We start from the raw sequence: 18,340 nt of genomic DNA on the forward strand, positions 1-18,340 counted from the left end.
GCCGGCCCGCCCCCGGTCCCCGCCCGCTGCTGTGCCCGCCCCCCACGCAAGCTCCGCCCCGATGCCGGCCACTAGGCACCGCCGCCGCCAGAGACCGGACTGCCGATTGGTCTGTAGCACCGCCGGTCAAGCCAAAGTGTTAAGGGGCGGGGCGCGGCGCCGGGGGCGCGGCGGGGCGGGTGAGGGGCGGTGCCGCACACTCGGCCCCGCCCACTCCTCCCGCCTCGGCCCTCCTCCCGTCGGGTGGGGGCGGGGCGAGAGTAGCCCGCCCCCGCCGCTCAAGGCACCGCTTGGCTGTCAGTCTGGCGGCGGCGCGCGCCGATTGGGCCGGCGGCTGCCGGGGAGCGGGGGCAGCATGTTCGGATGTGCGCTACTTAAGGTCCAGCTGCGCGAGCCATTGACGTGTTTGGAGCGGGAGACGGCCTGGTCACTGGCGAAGCGGCTGTCCGAGGTAAGTGGTCCCTTGCCCCTCCTTCCGCGGTGGCTGCCGGAATTCAAGAAGAGAGGGGCGCATCTAGGGGCCCGAATCCACTTTTTCGGCGTGGAGCCGTTTCCACCAGGCCTTGCCTCAGCGCGGGCCCCTTGCCGTCGCTCTGGTACCCCCGACACGGGTCTTTTCGGGCGGGAGGCAAGGAAGGTGACCCCTGCCCTGTCCGGGCGCCCTAGCTCTTCCTTCTCCCTCTGTCCCAGCTTTTGAAGCGTAATTGCCTAGTCTACACCCAATTTCCTGCGTTTTCGTCGTCCCCTGCCCTTTCGCCTCTGTCGAAGGTCGAAGCAAGGTGTATTCACCTGGGCCCGCTGTCCGCCGTTAGACCGACGGGCAGCACGCGGAAGGCGGCGAGGCCCGGGCCTCGCATCTCTCCAGTTTCTCCACTCGACCACTCCGACCCGCTCCTGCGTGCCGCCCCGACTTCCTGACCCTCTCTCTCTGCACCCACCAGTAGGGTTATAAGGGCTCTAGGTTCTCGCATGAGGTGTCTCAGCTTACGGATATTTGCCTCTGCCGTTGATCCGAGCCTCGGCTCCGATTAGTATGTGGGCATGGATGTGTTCAGTAACGTTCCCTTCCCCCTTCCATTTCAAAGCTGTTTGGCGAGTGGGGCCCTGAACTACCGAATCGAAAATCAAGGAATACTTTTTAAAGCAGTTTGCCCTTTGCAGAAAATTTTAAGAGTTATTCCTCCAATGTGATGTGTTTTTGAGGCCCTTCCCTCAAATCTTTTGGTTTCGTTCTGGCTATCCTCCGCAAGTCGAGCTTTGTAACATTTGTTTAGTACCTTCAGAAAGTAAGTAGATGAGTCCTTTCCACGAAACACTCGATCTTATCCTTCAGCCCCGCTCCTTACTGTAAACTGACATTTCCTCTTCATATCCAGTTTGTACATGAGGATTCAAGCAAAGGAGGTGACATTAGGAAATCCAAACTTTGGTTTGTATTTAGAATCCGCAAGAGAAGGGAAATGAAATGTGAATAAACTCATGCTGCAAACCTGAGAAGGGTGTATGTGATGTTACTTAGTTATTTTTAAAGAGTTCCTGACTGATGATAAAATGAAGAGTAGAACGCTTTCATGTAAGGCAGGCAACCAGAGTTTTGTCAGCGTCTGATCGCTGAGATACTATATCCAAGACATATGACCAGCGAAGCAGAGCATGGTGTTCTCACATTATGGGCTAGTTGTGAAAAAGAGGGCTGCGAGTTTATTTAGTGCCATCATCTCTCTTAGAAGTCAAGCCTGCAAAAGAATTGTGTTCAGGTGAGGAAGAAGCTTCTAGTTGTAAATGAACAGTATCTTGGATTTCCTTTTTGTCAAGATGTTTCTTTTAGCTAGATATATTCATGTATTGTTCAATGAAAATCATAAAATAAGAGGATTACTTAGAAGTTAAAGGACCCTGGGATGGCTATTTTTGTATCTTCCTTTGCAACAGTTGATCTCCTTTGGACTGGACATCCTAATCTCTTTAAAAGAAAAAGTGGAACTAGGGAATTCTTGATTGTGAATTCTTCCACTTTTCAGGAGCTTAGGGGTTTTTATTGTTTTTCCTGAATGTACTTTTTTACCCTTTACATGACCAGTATTTTTTTGATGGTCCCATCTTTGGTCAAGAAAAGTAGAAACCAAATCATACAAAAATTCTGCTCTGGTTATACTGACTAATGCAGTTTTTTATTTGGTGGTGGTTCACAGATCATCCTGCATTATATGCTGGCTTCTCCTTCATACTTTAGGTGGAAGCTGATAAAGATAGAAAAGGATTCGTGGAAGTAGAAGTTAAATCAGCTCCTTAATCTTAGTGCAGAGCATTTAAAAATATTTGTGGATGGCTTCTCGATTGTATACCAACATATTGAAGCAACAACAACAAAAACCACTGAAATAATTAACAGTAGACTATTGGTTTTTAATGTTTCTCTTTTACTTCCTTTGTCTGCTGTCTTTGACAGTAATAGGCATACCAGTTTGATTTGAGCTCCATTACAGAGAGCTATTGTCCTGGGATATAGTTGACATATGAGTCCACTTTTGAGTATATGGCTTGATTTGGAATCACTAATTGGCTCTTAGGGAACTGAGATCATCTTTCATCAATAAACACTTCTGCAGAACTGTATTTGTAAGGCTTGAGTTGGAAGATGAATGAGCCAGAGTAGCATTCCCTGCCTTCCTTCAACCCAGGGAAGTATCAGTTAAGTAGAAGATGTCACTGGAGGTAAAGTTTCAACTTTTTTACCTTTCCAAAATGTCAGTTAAGCAGTAACTTTGTCTTTTATATGGCCATTCCAGTGCTGGGGTCAGAGGAGACATTCAGGCACTTAAGTTAACAAATGTTTTTGCTAAAGTTGGGTTGTATTAAATTATTCCACACTTATTTGGTATGCTAATTAATGTGTAGTAAGGAAGTAATGCTATATGATTAGGTTTTCTTACTACATTCAGTTGCTTAAACTTTAGAAATAAGAATAAACTAAAATTGAATTATTGCTGAGCTGTCTTTCTAGACAAGCAGATTTCAGTAGGTACATTTAAATACGGTCTTTGTGCTGAGGAATTATGGCAATGCAAAGGAAAAACACATCCAAATCTTTATTCTCAAAACAGGATATGTGGAATTCCTCACTGAATAATTATGCCACAATTAATTTTTCAAGTACTTATGGGACTAATGAGACTTACTGACTTATTTTCTCTCGTCCACTGTATAACTTTTCCCCAACATCTCTGCAGTAAGAAGACTGTTAGGATGCCCATGGTATCACAGAGGCTGAGAGATCCTGACATAAATCCTTGCTTATCGGTAAGGTGGTTTGCTTTTGATTCTCATGAGTGTTAAGTTGGAAAAACAGCTTCTGATTTTGTTTGGCATCTGTTTACTGCAGTTCTTGAATAAACTTATTTCTGTACAAAAGATATTCCTTGCCAGTGTATCCTTATTTCACTAGAGCATTTTTAGACATGCATAATTTAGCTAACAAAGTTTCATCTCTTAAGTTTCCCTTATTTGTATAATATGCAAGCATTTAGTTGTCACTGTAATACCAGACAGGCATATTTAAAACAATGAACATCTTTAGTTCAAACATAGAAAGTTGGAAAGTATGATATTCTTAAACTCTCACTCAAATTTATGTTTTAACAGTAATAATTTCATAATGTCCTTGAGTCAACCTGGCCAAGAGTATAAGGGGCTGATAATAGAATTAGCCTATTTAAAGCCTAAAGGTTTTCACAAAGGTATCATATAAACAAACTATTTTTTTGTGATAATGAGCTTTTATTGGCGTTTGTTTGTTTGTTATGACTAACAATATCTGTGCCTTTGTCACCCTTGAATAATGCAGTCATCAGACTGGTGCTATGAAAGTTATATTCCTTAATGTTATATGCATTTTCCAAATAAACACATTCATCAGACATTTGGCACAGAAATTTAGCTTTGTTCTGTATATTAGATCTCTTTTCAACAGCTTTATTAAGTCTCTTTAGATAGATCATGTTTCTAAGATCTGTGAAGCAAATTACCTACCCCTTTAGTAAAGCTTTCCTTTAGATGACCTCTCAGATTGATAACCTTTCACTATGAAATTTGTTACGCAGTCTACTTCCAGTTCAGGCCACTTAAATTTAATTCTGCAATGGCAGCTGCCCTCCTTTGAACTGTAGCCCTGTGTTGCTTACTTTGGTTTTGAAGTGATATTTATTAAAATTGCTTACATCATAGTGTATGTACTTGTGTAATGGAGTGAATGATAGCCAAAAATACATTAAGATGGTGATGTTAATTTAAGTTGCCTTGATGTAGACTAGTGATTAGCACCTTAACATAGGATCTGGAAACCAGCTTAACATCACACACTCAGGTCGAAATGAGAACTTGGAAAAGCAGAAGAGCTGCACTCTGGGTTTGATTCTAGCTGTCCAGTAGTGATTTTGAGCACGTTGCCCCTGTCTCAGCTTCTTTGTTAAATGGTTAATGTCTTAAATTAGATTTTAGTCAGTGCTGCGGCTCAAAATCTGTGATTAGCCCACCCAGACTATGAAAAGGCAGATAGATGTCTGCTCTGAGTAGAATGAATACTGGGATAGTTGGAAAGATACTTCAGTTTTCATTCATTGTATGTTCATTAAAATAAACAAAAAGGTACTGTTTCACAGTATCTGCTTTGAGAGAAAGCAGAAGTTTTTTTTTTTTTTAATTCCATTCTACCTCTCAGATGATGCTTACCTTACTGTTTAAGGAGTCTGATGCTTCTACCAGATGTATGGATGAAAATAACTATGACAGAGAAAGGTGTTCCACTTACTTCTTGAAGTACAAAAACTGCCGGAAATTCTGGGTAAGCCCAGCTTTGGTTTTGAAGTGATATTGAGTTAAAACTCATCTTTTAGGCTTGGAACTAAAGCCTGAAATTAGTCAGTACCCACAGTCCTTTCTTAATGATGACTGGGGAAACTTAACTATTCGACTTTATTCTCTGTGTACCCTAAAAGACGCTTGAGCACCCTTCTTAGCTGCCTCATCCTGCTCCCAGGATATAAAAGGCATTTCTATCAGTGGGTCTTCCTAGGTGTGTAAGTATCTGCAGCCCTGAAACAAGATCCTTGTTACTATTTTAGTTTTCCTGAGATGAACAGAGTGGATAATTTTCCCTGTCCTGCCACATGGTAGTCTTCCATTTCTGTCACCTCTTCTCCCACTGCCACCCATGGTAATTAAAATGGTCCCATTTTTCTTGAGACAATATATAATTTCTGTTTCTCTGAGCCCTGGGTCCAGCTACTTCATTCTGCTAAGTGGTTTCTCAGTAGCTTCACTTGGTGGACTATACCCTTGTCCTCTTAAACTGTATTTCCCAATCCTAATTACTATTAACATTCCTATGGGAATAATTGCATCTATTTAGTTGTTAACACTTTGAAAACCTAGAATTAGTTTAAAAAATTTTTAATTAACTTTATTTAGAATTTTCTTTTTGAGGAAGTGATAAAAATTATTGCAAAGTGATTAGCATTTAATATATAACTGATTTTGGTTTCTTCTTTTTTTATACTTCATGCAGAATTCAGTCATGATTCAGAGAAGACGTAATGGAATGAAGCCATCTATGCCTACAGCAGAAGAAAGAGATGAAATCTTGGGAGCAATAGGAAAAATGCCCTATTGAATATTTGCATTAAAATTGCTTAACTTAAAAGCAGATGAATATTTTTAGTAAATGATTACTATAATCTCTTAAGATCTTACAGGCCTTACCTAGCAGACCTTAAATCCTACAAGAGGAAACAAAACTAAGTTAGCCCTGTGTCCTTTGGATTTGTTCTCTGTGCCATGATGATAGTATGCCCCTGCCATTTGACTGAGTTTCCATTACTTCCTGAAGATAAGGGAGTGTTAGAAAAGTAGCTGAGGTTCTGCTGACTCTCGAAAGAAAAGTAAGATGTGAACAAGTAGAGACTTAATGGTGGTGAAAGGAAGTGAGCATTTCCAAGGAGGCAATGATATGAGCAGTAATGTGGTAGAAGGAGACCTAGAGCTAAATTTGGACAGTAGTCTGAAGACTCCTACCTGGAGTTTAAGGTGGTTGGGGAGGTGGTGGAAGAGAAGCTGGAGGGTAAAGTGAGGGTGGATGTGCAGTGGGCCTCACATCCCAGGCTCATTACTGAGGTCTATGTCTGTCCACTCACTTTCTGCTTAAATCAGGATAGTACATTCACTAGGCAGGGATGCAGGGGAGCAGGACGACTCTTAACTAAGTGGTGTGCAAAAGAACAGGTTTTCTTGAAGGAAAGGCTTATTAAAATACTTGGTAACTAAAATCCATAAATACTGAATAACTCTCTGAAGGCATAGTACTAGTTATTGAACCACAGTAATGGAGGGGAAAAGGTGATTCCTTAGAAGTAGGATTTCCATATGCAAGATAATGGGCAAGGAAAAGGTGTGGGGGTTCATTAGGTGAGCTCAATAATGGGATGCAGCTAGAGCTGAACATTTTATGATATAAAATGAGAATTCAGTATGGTGACCAGAGTGGATTGTGTAGCAATTCTCATACTCAACTGCCTTTCAAATCCAGTTTGTTCTGTTTACCAAATAGTTTTATAAAGATCATTATTACTTAATAAAATTTAATGTATACTAGAAAATCAATGAAAACAGTAGCTTGTGTTCCTTCATGTGGTCTGGGATCAAGGTTGTTATTTTAATGGCTGCTGACAATAAACTCCTTCTCAGTTGGTCCTAGTCCTGAACCCAGGTCAGATGTTTTTAGGCCTTTGACTTGATTGTTAAGTGTGATTCTGTTTGAATAAAAGAAAGATTGTTTCAGAAAAATTCTTTGTATTGATTGCTCTAAGAAAGATGGACTAAAATAGGACCTGACAAGTAATTAATACATACTTGTGTGAAAAGCTTCTCAGTACTTTTAAGCATGCATGTTTGAAGGTTTGTAATTTTAATGTCCCTCTTTAAATGTACATACCAATATCAACATTCATCCAGTAACTATTTGTCCTTGTCTAGTTACTTTTTTTTAATAACTTTACTGAGATACTATTCATACATCATATAAATCTAATCAAAGTGTACAGTACAATGGTTTTTATAATGGTGACAAGGCTGTGCACCCATGGCCCCAGTTGAGTTTAGAACATATCACCCCAGAAGGAAACCCTGTGCACCCATTAGCACACATTCTTACTCCCAACAGCACCATTCATCCCCACTTCCTCAACATTTAGGCAGCTATTAATCTGTCTCTAGAATTGTCTATTCTGGACACTTATGTAAATTGAGTTATTGTCTTTTATGACTTTCCCTTTCACTTAACCTGGTGTTTTCAAGGCTTATTCATGTTGCATGTATCAGTACATTCCTTTTTATTGCCAAAAAATATCCACTGTATGGATATACCGCATTTTATTTATCCATTCATCAGTTGATGGGTATTTGGGCTGTTTCCACTTTTTAACTATTAAGAGTTGTGTTGTGCTGTCAGCACTTGTGTACAAGTTTTGTGCAGGTGTTCATTTCTTTTTCAAGTTGAATTGCTGGGTCATGGTAACTATGTTTAACCTTTGGAGGAACTGACAAACCAGTTTCCAAAGTGGCTGCACCATTTTACAATGTATGAGAGTTCCAATTTCTCCATGTCTTCAGTAACACTGCCTTTGATTATAGCCCTTCTAGTGGGTGTGAGCTGGTATCTCAGTAGTTTTGATTTGCATGTCCCTGATGGCTAGATACTGAGTATCTTTTTAGGAGTTTATTAACCACTTTGTATATCTTCTTTGGAGAAATGTTCATTAAGATCCTTTGTCCATTTTTAAATTAGATTGTATATATTTATTATTGAGTTGTAAGAGATCTTTATGTATTACTAGATAACGAGCCCCCTTATCAGATACATGGTTTGCAGTTTTTTTTCTCTGATTCCGAGGGTTGTATTTTCACTTCATCGTGTTCTTTGAAACACAAGTTTTTCATTTTGATGAAGTCCGATGTATTTTTTCTTTTGTTGCTTTTGGTGACAGACTGTCCAAGAAAATATTGCCTAATTCAAGGTAAAAAAGATTTACACCTATGTCTATTTTGAGAGTTTTAGCTCTTATATTTAGGTCTTTGATCCATTTTCAGTTACTCAATATTTGTGTGAGTGGCTATCCAGTTGTCCCAGCACTTTTTGATAAAAAGATTGTTTTCTCTTGTTGAATTGTCTTGACACCCTTGTTGCAAATCAATGGATTATATGTGTGAGAGTTAATTTCTAGACTTTGAATTCATTCCATTGGTCAATATGTATGTCTTACCCATATGCCAGTGCCATACTATCTTGATTACTATAACTTTGCGGTGATGGCATAGCTCTTTGATGTTGGTTTATGTAAGTGTGTTTTCTATGAAGTACTTTTGATGACAAGCTAACTGGGGGTTTTGATTAGCAAACCTTTAATGCATATAATCATAATATGGCTCTACCTAGGCAAAGCCATTCATCTAAATTTGTCTTCAGTGTTTCCCTAATTCTTTGTTTGCATCTTTACACATGTCCTTCTAATTTAAGTACACTCTTCTTTGTTCAAGAACGTGTTGTACCACTTTGGAGAGGCAGAGTCCCAGGGATGCTCCCCATCACCGCTGTTAAATTTGCCACTATTATATTTCCTTCCAAGACTATACTTTGGGAGAGGTGAAGCTACATAATCTGATCAATTGTGTCAGGATGTTAGTGTGTGCACTGAGAAATTTTGGAGTCAGGCAAGCCCCTGATACCAACTATCAATCAACAAAATACACAGATGGCGTTTGGTGTGTGCATCTCACTTTCATGGGAAACATCTCATTACAGATTCTGCACAAAGTGGGGCAGGGTGGTGCATTGCAGTGTGCAAAAAGCAATCCTTTTGAGAGTCACCTTATCTATTTGCAAGCTCCTGGTTACCAATATCATTCATGATTATAAATAATGCCTGGTAAGCTCCTACTGTGTTATCAATGATCACAAATGTGTATGTATTTGGCCAGGGGTGGCTTTTAAAACTGAACACTTTGAAAACATGCTAGTTCAAATAGTGCAAAAGGGTGTATACAATGTAAATAAATCTGCTCAGAAGCAGCTAATGTCAAGTTCAAGGTTTTCCATGAGTATACAAGCATATTTGCATATTTTTTTGTTCTGCACAAAAGGAAAATCATAATACATGAACTGGAGGTCCCTTGCTTTTTTTCACTTAGTGATATAGTTTAGAATAGTTCTCCATCAAAGATTATAGATTACTCCATTTCTTTCAGTGACTGCAGTTTTCCATTATGTAGATGCACTATGTGAACCAGTCTCCCACTGATGGGTTTGCCATTTTAAACAAGGTTGCAACAAGCATCCTTGTGTCTGGTTCTTTGCTGCTTCTGTTTGAAACTGCGTGATAAATTTCTAAGAGTGGAGTTTCTAGGTTAAAGGTTTCTTCATTTTAAATTTTGTAAATATTGACAAATCACCCTCCCAGGAGGAGCACACAAATTTTTATACTCCCATAAACAAAGCCTGTGAGTGGTTCTCTTTTCCTCACATTCTCAGTCCCACTGGGTGCTTTAAACTCCTTCATCTTTACAATTGATGTGTGAAAAATTGAATGGGTATATTTATTTCCTTTGCCCATTTTTTTTTTAGATCATTAGTCTTAGTGATTTGGAGAACTCTTTGTATAGTAAGGGTATTACCTCTTTGTCATATGTACTTTGTGTATTTTTCCCACTTTGTCTTTTGTTTTCTTATTTCTGCACAGTGTTTCACATTTTAATGTAATTAAATGTATTAATTTTTTTGTTTATAGTTTTGGTGCTTAAAGAATATTAAATGAATCTAAGTACAAGTACTGCTATTACAGTTCAATTCTGCTCAACAAATATTTGCCAAGTGCCTATCATGTGCAAAGTGCTAGGCTAACCAGTGTGGAGGAGCATAGCTGAGTGAGCATGGCTGAGTAAATCACCATCTGGCCCTCAAAGAACTTGACTGTGCTGCCTGGGAGAATGAAATGAGCACCTCAGTAGGAATAGGAGCAAACTTGTAAGAGGGCAAGTAGCTTTCATACACACCAAGGGGCATATATACGTGGCATATTTGGGGGCTAGTTCTTACTGCCTTAAACCAGGGTAAGTGAAGAGAGGTAGTGGGAGAAGAAAAATCTATAGGCGGGTGAAATAGGTCCACATTATAAAGGGCCTTGAAGGCTGTGCTTGTGACTTTCAACTTCATACATAAAGGAAAGCTATGAAGGATTTTGAGATGGTGAGGGTCAATTCAGTTTTTGTTGGGAGGAATCATTCAGGAGACCAAAGACAGCTTATTACAATGATCCCAGATCATGCAAATGGACAAACTGTTTTCTCCCGTAAACTCTTGTCCCACTCCAATTCTTTCTCTATAGGGCAGCCAGGCAAATCTTTCTAAAATGCAAATATAGTAATTTCCCTGCTTAAAATTCCCAAGACTTGCTCATTGCCTCTGGACAAATGCCCAAATTCCTTTCCTTGGTTTACAAGGTCCTCTAAGATCTTGTGACATTTCTGAAGGATGCAAGCTTCAGAAAGTTGGGAAGGGGTTTGTTCTTAAGACACACAAGACTCTCAAGGACCTTAGATTTCAGTGAGGGAGACAGACATAAAAATACCTGACTATACCCTGTTCATGGACAGCACAGTCCTGCCATACTCCCCATTGCACCCAATTTTCTCAAATTGAATGGCTGTCCATCAAGTGCTATAGTTAGACTCTCCTGTATCCTTTCAGGTTCAGCTCATCTGTCATGTCTCTGAAGCCTTTATCGAATCCCCAGTCAGAATTAATCTCCCTCCTGTCTCTACTGTGGCATTTTCTTTGTGTACCCTGGGTAGCTGTGTACCTACCCAGAAGTGGTAAATTAAGCAAATACAGTCACCTAAACATTCTTTTAATTTTTCACCTCCTGTTTTTCTTTTGTACAGGAAAAATGAAAGAAATATTGCATAAGTGTCAAATGCTTTTTTCTGAAAAGGACACTGAAAGAGGTAATTTTGTTTTGCTCTTGACAGGTTTCAATATTATGAGTGGTTTCTATGTCACTGGTTGCAGCAGACAGCGCTTGGCCCCCTTGAGATTGCAGAGTGGTCATGGGAGGTCTGTGGCCCATGGGCTGTTCTCAGGGTCCTGGGCTCTTCCTCTGGTGACTGGGTGGAGCTATTGTACAACAAAACACAAGCTCTGTTCTGGAATACCCACTTTATTCCAGGAAAACGTCTCAATTTAAAAATCTGTTGGTCCACAGAGACTGCAACCGGGCCACGAAAGTGACCTAGGTCTGTGCACTCTATTTTTCTGTTTCTTTCATCACAACATTTTGAGACCACAAATAAATGGGCTTGGGACCAAGTCAGATACCTTCCACCAGTCCTGATAGTCCTAAATAAACTGAAAGAGGGTAAGGGTCATTCCAGAGCATTTGAGGGAAAAGGGGCAGGTTGCAAGGAAGTTTAGGCCAGGGAAGAGAGAAATGATGAGATATTGAGAGAAAGGAGAGAGCAATTCGTGAGTGCAGGGCCCTGGCCATGGATCACAGAGAGTGCTGACAAATAAAAAATAAAAAGATCATTAACAATGAAAATAAAGGTGCCAATGCCCAACCTAAACCAAAAATCTCACTTACTACACAGAGGTAAAACATGCCATGATGTAGCCACAGCACTGCATTTGGGGTCAAAATATCTGGGTTTGGGTTCTGGCTCTGCCACTTATTGCCTGTGCAGTAGATTGCTTAATCCATTAGAGCTTTTCATACTGTGAATACATATTTTTTTTAATGCCCTAATTATTCTCCAGGTTGTTGTGAAACCCAAAGAAGATTTCACATGTGTTGTGCAAGTAGATATTATTAATATTTGAAATACTTTTATAAAAATAAATACTGGATTTATTTGTAATAACTGAAAGCCTATCTGATTCTTGGTCCACTCTGGTAATGCTAAAGTATCAACTACTACAAACTTCTCACTAATATTATCCCTCCTGCTCCCTGACCAAGCGCTCCACTCTGCTAGAAAAGGTTACAAAATCACACTGTTGTCTTATTTCGCTCCTTCACTTTGGTCCAGAATGTTCTTTCCTTAAAATTTTCTTCTCACTCACAACTTGCCACTGTTCTAGCTGCTCCATATATACCTGAAGTCTCCAAAAGGCAAGAACAAGTACAAAAAAATTCATTTGGGGTGGGGAGATTATAAATAGAACTGGAAATATTTACCAAGTCACTCAGAAGAAACTTAATATTTTCCATCAATGTTCATGCATGACACACATAAACAGAACTGACTGTTGGCTAGACTGTCCCTCTACTCATGAACAGGAGCCCTCTCTTTTTCAGAAGCTGTCTTCTAGCCTCTTCTCACCTCGGAAATCTTGGTGTGTCAATTCTACCTCACACCAGTTCTATTCCAAAGTAACTCTTAAACCTCACACACAGCGCCCCTCTCTGCACCTTCCCTGTGCCTTAGCACTAAGGACAGCTCTGGTTGGCACTGTCTATGATCGTACAATTGGTGCCTATCATTTTGTCCTGCATTATATGCGTATGTTGTATCTGTCATGTCCTGCACTGAACTGCAGAAACAGAGACCATTATGATCCTTCACATTTGCTCAGCACCTTGTAATTTACAAGGTATTGTCAGAAACATGGTCATGTGTAAAACTCATTTCAACCCTGTGCAGTCGGTATTCCTGGCTCACAGATGCATGATTGGGAGACTCTTGTAGCTTAAGTAACCTGTGATTGAGTGCAGTAGCATGTTGCTTCTGCCATCTCACTCCCATTTTCCCTGTGGTGGGCCTAACTCCTTGGCATCTTTAATTTCCTTTGCAGCTCCTGATTGTGGCTATTATTCAAATTACTATTCATTTCAGCACTTACTTATTGAGTCTGTACACAAATCAAAGACTACCATAGGGATTGTAAGAGTGAATAAGAAAATCTGTACTCTAGGAATAAATTTACAAATTAAGCAGCATAGTTAACTGCATAGCTGATTCTTTACCAAACCTTTTCACTGACTAACAAGTCTTTCAAAATGATTCTGTGCACCTTGTCAACCCTGTCTCCCTCCATCTTCTGCTCTTGAAGTAATAGTGAGACATGACTGTTCTTTGTCATAAAACAGCAAGGAAGAACAAGGCCAAAAGCTGGGGTGGTCCGCAGAATGGACTTTTTTGCTGGATCGAAAGGTTGTTTTTGTCCTTTTGTTGTACTGAAGAGGTTCCTGACACATCCATAGGTTCCTTAAAGACTTGGGCAATTGTGGATTGGGGTAGGGGTGTTTTCAATTTATAGTTTGTATACGTGGCAACCAGAGTGTCATGTCCCTGTTTCTTTAGCTTCAAATATATGTGTCAGCTTGTAGAACAGCATTCCAAACCCTTGACAGCTTCTGTGCCTAACTTCCACTTTTGGAGAGTGTCTTTCACAACCTAATAGACTACAGTTCTCTACCTCTTGGGAAAACAAAACCAAATACCGACAACACTCAGACTGGGCGGTTCTTCTGTGGTCCTGTTAACTGTGGGTTGTACATCTCCAGCCCCTCATAGCCCTATGACCCCCACATCCAGCATGAATACTGCTTGGGTCAGTTACCTCCATTTATTTTTTAAAAATCCCTTTATTCATTTATGACTTATGTAAGGGGCTGTGGACAGAAGATGTGAAAAGCTGAGGAAGTAAGGGGCAGTCTGAGAGGTTGTGCTGTTGTACTGAAGCTCTGCTTTGTACTGGTTAGATTGATAACCCCACTTCTTTCTAGCTGTCCTAAGCTATCCTAAGATGTAGGCTTTGGATAAATTACTTAGATGTGAAAGTCTCTAGTTCTGCAACTGTAAAATGTCAAACTCAGAGGGTGGTTGTGAGTGTTGAGTGAGATGATGTCTATAAAAAGTTTAGCACAGTGGCCAGACCTTAGGAAGTACCAATAAATATTAGCTATTTTTATCCTCCATTCCTACCTTTTGAGGAGAAGGAAAGTAAAAAAAAACCAAAAAAAACTACTCATGCACTCTCCACTCAAATAATGGGGTTTAAATTTTGAATATCAAGGATCTTACATTTTGTTTTTAATTTGCTGGAATAATAGATCAATACTGCCTACTTTCATTCTTGAACTCTTCAATTCCAGACAGCACCCTGGTCTTGAGTAAGGATTCTTTAGTGCTGTGTGATTACAAAACTAATTATAGTGATTTTACTATCAGGGTATCTCTAAGGGAGAAGGCCGGGTGCATAAGCTTGCATGGTTTGGCAACTCAGTTATCTTCGAGAAGACTGTAGCATATTTACAAAGATAGAGCATTACGTTAATTTGGATAGAGACTTTTCTCCTGAAATGTTTATGGCTCTGAAGTTCTGAATACTTCTCTAAATGATACAACAAAAGATGGGATGGATTTACTTACAAGGGGTTAATAATCAAGAGAGAATATATTATATATTGAAACATGGGTTTGTTTTCTTTGGTGAAGAATGGGTCGGAGTGGACCAAAGAGATGGGTGTGTCTAGGTTAAGTAAAAGTTCTGGGCCACAGGGAGTTGTGGGAGGAAAGAAGGTAAAAAGAAGAGTAGAAGAAAGACACAGACAAAGTTTAAAATCTTGCCAAAGTTTTGCACCTAGTGATAAAGAAATGAGCAAGGAGAAGATTTAACAGTAAGGTATGCTTTATGCCTTGAGCATTACACAAGTACCTATCTTTTGGCATTCATTTATACAGCAAATATTGAATACCTACTATGTGCTACGCTGTCCTTGGAACTTGAGGTTCATTACTGAACAAAATAGGCAAAGCCCCCTGCCCTCCTGAGGCTTATACGACTGTAGATATATAAAGAGATGATTAATAATAAACACTACAAATGAACTAGATATCATATTAGAAAGTTATAAGTGCTATGAACAAAAGGACCATTATAGCCAAAGAAGAGAGGTGAGAAGTAATGGGATATCAGCAAGGGAAGGATGTGGTTGTACTGAGCATGGCAAGGGTCAGAGGCAAGAAAACTCATTCCTCTCTGGCAGTGGTTGGGGCCACCACCCAAGAAGGCCATTGCTTCTTGCTGTTCTGTCTGACTTGGCTTTTCTAATGAGCATTACCTGGAGGTAAAAGAGGTCATGTGAGTGACTCTCTGAGGACAACAGTAGACATTTAAAGGACTTGGAAATCATAAATACAGAGGTAATGAAAATGCACCAGTGAAAAGGAGTGTCAAAGCTTTCCAGAGTCCCTGCAGCAAAGGGCAACAGAGAGACAGGAAAATAAGTAAGTGCAATGAACTTTAAAACTACATGCAGCAAGGAGCGAGTAGTCATATGTGAAAGAAACAAAGGCTGTGAATGAAGTGTTAGATTCCAAAATACTTCCAATTTTGAATCTATGGATTACTAAACACCTTTGAAGAAAAACCTCCTGCCACAGGGGATTCTAAGGTCCTAAGTGAAAAATTCAGTCAGTTGTCTGCTGACATGATGCCAAGTACCTAGATGACTATCTCAGTATCTCCCTTTTCTCCAGGACATTGCACTGTGTGTTCACTGTCAAGCTCAGAGCTGTGATCACAGGGCTAGTGTAAAATAATCAAGGTACTAATTTGAGATTGGGGTAATGTAACCTCAGGTAGAAGGAATACTTTTTCCCCTTTTAGGAAACATGTTGTCTATTGTCTTGGCTGCCAGAAGCCACTCTGTGCTAAGCACATGGCTTATTGGACTTTGGTCTCTGACAGAGGCAATCAAACCTAAGGAATCCACATCTCAGTATGTGGAGGGTCCCTCTGAGCAATAGGGAGAGTTTGACAACCTCTGATCTACTGCTATACATTTTGCCATAGTACCCATAGGGGTACCACTCTCCAATTCCTGCCCCTGGGCTAGGAACCAGTTCAGGAGAAAAAGAAGATCAAAGGGCCTTGTGGAAAATTCTGAGACCTTCCCAGGACCCCCCTCAGTGTAGTTGCTCTGAATGTCTTTGCACTTGGCTCATGATGTGAGCAAGAATTCTCTGAACCACCTATCTAGACAGGATTTGTCTCCTCTGATGCTTCTACTTAGTGCTTGAAATCTCACAAAATAATAAAATACCACTTTTTAGCAATGATGGAGGCAGCAATATCTCCCCAAAAGAACTGAATGAATGAGAAAAAATCACCTCTACACTTCAAAACACCTCAGATAGGCCATCTGCACAAGAAGTTGCTCAAGTCAAAATATTTCACAATATTCCACCCAAATTAAAAACAATGGAGACAACTGGAAAGTTCTCCATTTGCATGCATAACCAAAGGAAAGAGAGAAGAGTCTGTATGCAGCTATTCTTAACATAGACTGGCAAACAGAACATATAAGTGAAAAATTGGCACCTGGGTTTTTTTGCAAGTTTTTTCTTGAGTGTGGGGGATTCTTTCCAGCAGACCTTCTGGACATCAGAAGAGGATTACGGGAGATGTAAGGGACAAGTGTAAAACAGAAGAAAGCGGACACAGCCAGGGGCATAGGAAGCATATTTAATTTTAATTTGAACCTAAACATTTTCACAGACTGTAGAGTTTGTTGGTTTAGCTATGTAACTGCTACAAGTTGCAATTGTTCCACAACATAGACATGACGGAATGTTCCACCGAATTTTGTTTTTCCTCTTTGGTTCTTGGTGCAAAATGTAAAGGGAAAGTTTACTCCGTGGTTTATTCTAAACAAATTCAATCCAGCATCCAGGTATTATTGCTCCATCAGCCAACGTGTACTTATTTTTAAAAGTGTATTTTTGACTTTAAACACTTAAATCCATTGTGGTTTATCATGTCAATATATATTTTGGCGTGTGCACAGCTCTGTGAAGGCCTGGTAAAATTCCTTAAAGGCTCCTGTGACAGAAGCATGGCCTCCCTGTTTCCAGAGAAGAGAAATCCTCATCTGAATAGCTCAAGGTATATTCTGTCACAGTCTGTCCCTCTTTTTTGAGAGCCAAACTTGGGCCCTAATGCTGGGGTAAATGTGCCCACCAATAAGTTGTTTTCCATTTGGTGCAAACAGAACCCAAGAACTGGTGTTTGTGTGGGTGAGCAAGCTCACATTTTGAAATATGAACAATTTAAATTTGTACAATGAGTTCAACTACAATGAGATCCAAGTTTTTCCTCCTCTGATCTTCAATAACAACCTTAGGAGACTTAGGCAGGGCAGCTACTAAGCTTCCTATTTACATAGATGAGCAAACAGCTGACACATAGCCAGCGATGGTCCAGGGCCTTGATATGCTACCCAAGACAGTAGGCGGGGGAGCGTCTAATGTAAAGTATGTTTGTTTTCTTGTTTTCAACTGAAAATTCAGTGCACATCTGTTATAAATAGTGCCTCCTGAGAATACATGGATTTCAGATAAATTATTAAAATAATATTAGACCAGTGAAAATTTTTATATTAGAAATATTGTCAGGAATTGTTATTGTTTTTATGAGTATCCTAATTAAATAGCTCAAGAAAGATTTTTAGTAAATCAAAGGGAACAGCTCAGGAGGGAAAAAAATGTTTCCCCATTCTAGAAAATTACTGGGTAATGTGCCCTTCTAATTCATCCAGAACATTCTTTCAAAGGTCCTTGCACTGTTCAGAGAAAATGGGTATTTAAAAATGAGCTCCAGTTAAAGATGGAAACATTAATTCTGCCAAGGACATTTTTCAGAGACATTCCACTGTTCGTGATGGCAAGTTATCCCCCAAATAAAGCAATACTACTACCATTGCTATTGCATTTCCATTAATAGTAACAATAACCAATATTTAAAAAATACTCTGCACCAGGCCTTGTGCCATGCACTTTCAGTGGGTACATTGCTTTTTTCTCTCATTTATTCCTCATGACATCCTTCATCCTCCTGTTAGAGAAGGAACACCTGCAATTTGAGACTAAATAATTTTCCCACAGTCACACAATTAGTATGAGGTGGAGCCTGAATTTTAACTTAAGCAATGTAACTTCTGAACCCACAAGCTTACATGTTCTGTGACGTTTCCTCCCAGCAGCTGCTAATAATGACAATAGCTGAAATATGTTGCTTGTTTATTATCAAACTTATCAAACTTGTCTTTTACAAACAATTTAAATGAGATTTAAAGAGGTGAACTTGAATTTCACTTAGGTTCCCATGGCTAGTAAGTCAAAGAGGAGAAATTCAGATTCGGAGAGTCTGAATTCCAAAATCAGAGAAGTTGAATCCCATGATTCTACCACTTCCCCTTCTTGTGATGATCTCACAAATTAAATTGTAGGTATG

The 18,340-nt window shown here is 39.9% G+C and overlaps 2 protein-coding genes across 6 annotated transcripts in view; one reads left to right on the forward strand and one right to left on the reverse strand.

Annotated features, from left to right (window-relative positions):
- Window positions 1–17,979, reverse strand: part of PLAG1 (PLAG1 zinc finger) — a 67,890-nt gene extending 49,911 nt beyond the window's left edge. For 2 of the 3 annotated variants that reach the window (XM_057498063.1, XM_057498064.1), the window contains exon 1: window positions 17,858–17,944. The gene's annotated coding sequence lies outside the window, so the exon portion shown is untranslated. Of the gene's footprint in view, window positions 1–6,450; window positions 6,804–17,857 lie in introns of those variants that run through there. The other variant, XR_005023419.2, reaches the window with a different exon arrangement.
- Window positions 39–5,703, forward strand: CHCHD7 (coiled-coil-helix-coiled-coil-helix domain containing 7). 3 transcript variants are annotated; one of them, XM_036878911.2, is made up of 5 exons: window positions 428–451; window positions 2,571–2,715; window positions 3,231–3,300; window positions 4,742–4,840; window positions 5,564–5,703. In XM_036878911.2, the coding sequence occupies exons 3-5, from the start codon at window positions 3,247–3,249 to the stop codon at window positions 5,666–5,668; spliced, it is 258 nt and encodes an 85-aa protein (XP_036734806.1). In that variant the 5' UTR covers window positions 428–451; window positions 2,571–2,715; window positions 3,231–3,246; the 3' UTR covers window positions 5,669–5,703. The 3 variants fall into 3 exon arrangements, with proteins under 3 accessions (XP_057354048.1, XP_036734805.1, XP_036734806.1); XM_036878910.2 differs by lacking the exon at window positions 2,571–2,715 and having other exon boundaries at window positions 314–451; XM_057498065.1 differs by lacking the exons at window positions 3,231–3,300; window positions 4,742–4,840; window positions 5,564–5,703 and having other exon boundaries at window positions 39–451.
- Window positions 17,980–18,340: the final 361 nt, after the last annotated feature.

This window comes from Manis pentadactyla, chromosome 3, assembly GCF_030020395.1.
Source record: "Manis pentadactyla isolate mManPen7 chromosome 3, mManPen7.hap1, whole genome shotgun sequence".
NCBI lineage: Eukaryota > Metazoa > Chordata > Mammalia > Pholidota > Manidae > Manis > Manis pentadactyla.